This window comes from Austrofundulus limnaeus, unplaced genomic scaffold (assembly GCF_001266775.1).
Source record: "Austrofundulus limnaeus strain Quisiro unplaced genomic scaffold, Austrofundulus_limnaeus-1.0 Scaffold174, whole genome shotgun sequence".
Taxonomy (NCBI): domain Eukaryota; kingdom Metazoa; phylum Chordata; class Actinopteri; order Cyprinodontiformes; family Rivulidae; genus Austrofundulus; species Austrofundulus limnaeus.
Window position 1 is genome coordinate 766,428 of NW_013952576.1, and position 4,972 is coordinate 771,399.

A 4,972-nucleotide genomic window follows, 5' to 3' on the forward strand; every position below is an offset into this window, starting at 1 on the left:
GGATATAGCTCGCTAGCAGCCTCGCACTGAGGACCTATCCACATCATCATTTACCCAGAATGCTTTGCATGTCCTGTCCGTGTTAAAATATATTTTTAAAAATTTACAAAACTAAACAGCCTACAGTATTTTTACAGTCTTTATTTTACAGTTAAAATATATGTTTATCAAATAAAGTTTAATGTTACAACTAATCGTGGATCCCTTTAAATACGCCCTGGTTATAGTGATGACTAAAGCTGTGTGTTAAGAGTGATCTAGTCGGCTCGGAGGGACATCGGGACCACTCCRTCTGTGACATTCARCATGTTGGATTGTCTTGGCCCCATATCCCAGCGTGTGTGGTGTTTCCCGAGGACAAACAACCTGMAGCCTGTTGAATGTGACGTGTAGCCAATCAGAAGGCGAGGGGAAGGAAACACAGGAGGGAATCTAAAATACAGAATCCAAAAACTGCCATGGCGTACCAGTAAGTACTTTTTTTCCTCTCTCTCTGTTCAAAATAGTCCACAAACTGTCGAAAATTGCTTCTTCCTGTCGGCCATGTTTACGTTCTCTGAACTCACGTGTGATCTCGAGAGTTCTCGCGAGATTTCCCATCTGACATCTGAACGTTCCTGAGTGAAATCTGTTCATGCGTGTTGTCTTTGCCATRGCTGTACACCACACACTGCAGGATCAAACCTGTTGTTTCTAYGAGTTTTTATCATTGWGTGGTCTCAGGTTTCAAAAATCAACCGACAATTTTCAAATCTTGCCGTCTGAACCAGGSATTACGCTTAAAGCTACAGCTAGCCTAGGATAGACGAAGTAAAATCGACATAGAAAGATCTTATGTACCTTAAATACACCATTTGAACTCAAAAAAGGGCAAATTCAAGTTCTCTTAGTGTGTGGAAACAGTGCTAAACACTAACATTGTTTCATCCCTGTAGCCAGGCCATAAACTCCTCACAGAAACTGCAGCATCAGCACAAATTTCTCGTACAATGATCTGYGAGGATGTTTGTCTGCCCCAACAATAAATAAATAAAAACACAAAGAAAGAAAACTTACCTTGCGTGATATCATTGAATGAACAGTTGCCCGTCCGTCTCGTAGCATGAGAATAAATTTCGCTTTGGGAAAGATGCGAGCTAAATATGACAGAGACTTCAATGTGAAMGGGTCCTTGTTGCAGAGGCGAGGTGCAGGTTCCCCATGGCCAACTATTATCTGGGATGAAAATGCAAAAAAGTGCTGTTTTTTTTCTTTTCTACTATTGTTTCTTACTATAAAACTATTAAGATTTGTTTTTTATGTAAGAATCATCCTTTAGAAACTGAGCAGACATGAATACCAAAAATAAAAGCAGTTGAAATAGTTAATTTGTGTCGACAGAAAAAATGTAGTCGGTTAAAAAAACACAGCTAAGGAATTAGATGTTACAGTTTAATAATATAGATGACGGTTTCGGGCTTTTACCTCTAGCAGAAACGCTCGCACAGCTGAGTCCAACACCTGGTCGGTGACGCCGGCTTCATCCAGTCGAATCCTCTCCTTCACCGAACGACTCCAGGTGGCCCTCATGGCCAGGAGGCGGGGTATCACCCGGGTCTCCTCGCCGCACCGCACAGCTTTGTGGGCGTCCAGCATGACGCGCATCAGCGTGGTGCCGCTCCTGGGGAAGCCCCCGATGAAAATGATGGGCGTGTCTTCGGGGAAGTGCTCGGCGAGGAGCGCGCTCTGATTGCCCGAGCCCAGAGTGAGCTCCATCCATCGGTGGCGGTGGCTTTTTCGAGGGCAGTCCATCCCGGTCATGACCCAGTAGAGCAGGGAGGCGGAGCAGAGGAGCATGCAGCCCACCAGCAGGTTTATTCTGGTGCTTCTCATGGCTGTTCGGAAGTCGGGAGCACGTCAAATCGTATTTGGGGGCAGGTAAAATCAGAGTCTTAAAATTCAGTTAGTCAGGGTGGAAGCCAACAATCAAGACGACATGGATGAGTCCACAGATGAGATGCTGCAGGCTGAGGTGGCTCCTCACGCCTCTGCAGGATCCAAACCCACTGCGCTCCACAGCCAGCCACGTCTCTTAACCATGATTCCCACCTAAACACATAAAAACACTTCAGTGTTTGTCAACTAAGCATCAAAAGAGTTCTTGTTTCACAATGTCCACGGTGCAGTTTTCTTTAAGAGCTTTAAAGCTTAGTCATGGCTCTGCATGTGCTAACCATTATGATRCCCAGCAGACTTGCACATATTTTCCGAGGGTTGGAAATGCATCCAGTTTTTCATCCTAAAAGCTGTTGTGTTACATTTTCCCTCTGGGGAGCCACCGAAGCCATATCAAAGTTCACTGCAGAATCCCGCGCACTCAGGCAATGTATCCGATCCCACTAATTACAGCTTTCTTCTGTTTTTATTCGTCTTGACAGTTTCTGTCGCACACAAACACTGAGCAATATTTCTCAAAGCTCATATTACTAATAACAAAGCGAGACACCTTTTAACTTCCCCATTTAGCTTTTGCAAGCAGTTTCGTCAGAATAAGCCCTAATCTGCTTCCTCTTAGCCTAAACTGAAAATACAAAAACTTCCTCAAGTAGTAAAAGTAACGCAAATGATCACTCAAGCATAGGCTATTTACAGATTGTTTCCACGTGCCAATTCAAGCAGTATTTAACAGACTTTGTGAAATAGGAGCACATTTTTTTTCCACCATTCTCCAAGTTTTTTTTTTCCTCTCCATGTTTCATGTTTAGACTGGACGAGGAGGGAGCCTAACATCTGGATGCCACGTTGGGAGCCGCGGCCCCTCTTTAGCTGGAGGGCTCTTCCTGGAAAAAAATAAATGAACCTCTGATGATCAGGGCTAGAAAAGAAAAACGGCTGGAAATGAGGACACCATTGGATGYGAGAATAAAAAGGTGCCTGACTTAAGCCACGCAAAGTCTACTTGGATCCATGAACAGTAAATTAATACAGAGATTAAACCCGCTGACGCCCCCCACCCCACCCACCAAACAGGCCTGAAACTGCTTCATCTGGACAAGAAAACATATTTTTCTCTCTTAAATATGATGTGATGGGCAAGTTATTGCCTCAACTTGCTTACTTCTCATGGGCGYGTGGGAAAAATAAGATTTTTGCTACTGATAAGTGGGACTTAAGAGATGTTTGAATTAGTTTTATTGCTTTACTGAATAAAACAGATGGTTTTGATTTTAGTCCACAACTGACWGTTGTTTTATTTTAATCCTCTTATTTATCCAGAAAAAAAAAACTTACTGGTTTTATTTGCCAAAAAAATAGCTTTACCTTTAGAAATACTGTCTACATGTCATGACACAATACTCTATTATGTTGTTGCAACAAAATCGTTTCGGTGTAGGATTGTCTTCATAAAATGAGGGATTTTTTTATTTACACTTACACTTTTCAGCACTACATTATATGTATTCATGGCAAAATACTGAAACATAGAAAAGGTTATCATAAATTATATCAAATGGTGCATTTTGTAGCAATTTACTCCAGTAGTTTTGCATGTTTATTGATAGGTAATTCTGGAATGCAGGCATGCGCTCAATGTAAATAAAACGTTTATAACAAATTTGGGCATACATGCGTAACAACGTATCAAAATTCTTTATTCTAAGCAACTTTTAAAATTGAATTATTCACCACTTCATCTGTTCAGACGTTGTGCTTATAAGTTTTTAATTTAGTGACACAATCATTGAGATGAGGAAAATAATGTGTGAATTTATGGGGTTTTTTTTATGGACATGTCTTTGTGACATCTGTCTGACTAATGAACTTGTGGATTTTGTTAAAACAAAAAACTGACCTTGAAAAGGCCACTGTGCTCCCTGATCAGAGATAAGTCCAAAAGAGAAAAACATAATCTGAAGTCACACAGGTTTAGGTAAATTGGCTGAAAATAGAGTAAGAGCATAAAAAAGCTGACAGGAAACCCAATATTTGAATCATCTCCTGCTTAAAATCAAAAAGAAAAAACAGACTTCCAGCCAAAGATTAGGTTTGACAGGTAAAACAAGCCACAGTTTCATTTTAATGGTAAAAACAAATAATTTAAGCTGAACACTAAGAATAACTTTAACAGGCTTGCAGGACGGAGGCCCAGCTGGTACAAAAATGTCTCGTCGATCAAAAAAATTAATAAAAMATCTAAACCCAACCAGGTAATGAAACAAACACTGTCATTTGCCTGCTTTTTACGGACAGCAAACAGCGTTTTAACTCAAATGTGAATAAAATAGTGTCAGCTCACCAGCGTCCGTCAAAACTGCCGAAATTTTTCTACGTCCGAAGAAAATTAATCGGGAAAGGCTGAAACATGCGGCCCCTCTCTCTCCAAAGACACGTCTTCTTTTCCCTGTCTCTCTGTCTCAGTAGTTAGCGCAGCTAACATTCGTTGCGTCTACAAAAAACTCAAAAAACACACATTTACACAACATTTTCCTGCTTATTGCAGCGTAACTTTCAACCAAGGTTTACCGAGAGAGAGAGAGAGTGGAAAAAAACACAGTAGACACAGCAAGGCGGAGAAAGCTCGTCGCTGATTGGTCGGCAACATCTGCTTGGATGATTCCTATTGGTTGAAACGTTAAAGGGCAATTCTGCTACTTTTTGATAAACGCTTTTTATTCCCACCTCTGCTCTCTTGTGGCTGAAATTACTTTACAACATCGATCCGTATGCTTTTAGCAAAAAGCTCACCAGGTGAAATTTAATCAGTGTGGACTTTAGTCGGAGGTTAAAGCCGCCGCATTTAATTTACCCATCATTAGTGACGAATTATGATCCTTACAAAGTTACAAGGAAGGATAGTCATGTCGGACTGAGACTTCAAAAGGAAGTGTGGTTAAATAAAACTGACAAAATAAATCAATAGAACATTAAATAACCGCTGAAGTTCATGAATGAGTAATAAGGTGCTTCAATAATTAATTAAATTTGTTCATAT

General features: G+C 40.8%; 1 protein-coding gene across 1 annotated transcript in view; it reads right to left on the reverse strand.

Annotated features, from left to right (window-relative positions):
- The window catches only part of LOC106524045 (protein-tyrosine sulfotransferase 1), a gene marked incomplete in the record, with an annotated part of 10,189 nt that extends 5,515 nt beyond the window's left edge, over positions 1–4,674 (reverse strand). The window contains 3 exon segments of the mRNA XM_014017678.1: positions 1,057–1,215; positions 1,465–2,088; positions 4,277–4,674. Of these exon segments, the coding sequence (XP_013873132.1) occupies positions 1,057–1,215; positions 1,465–1,872 (567 nt within the window).
- Positions 4,675–4,972: the final 298 nt, after the last annotated feature.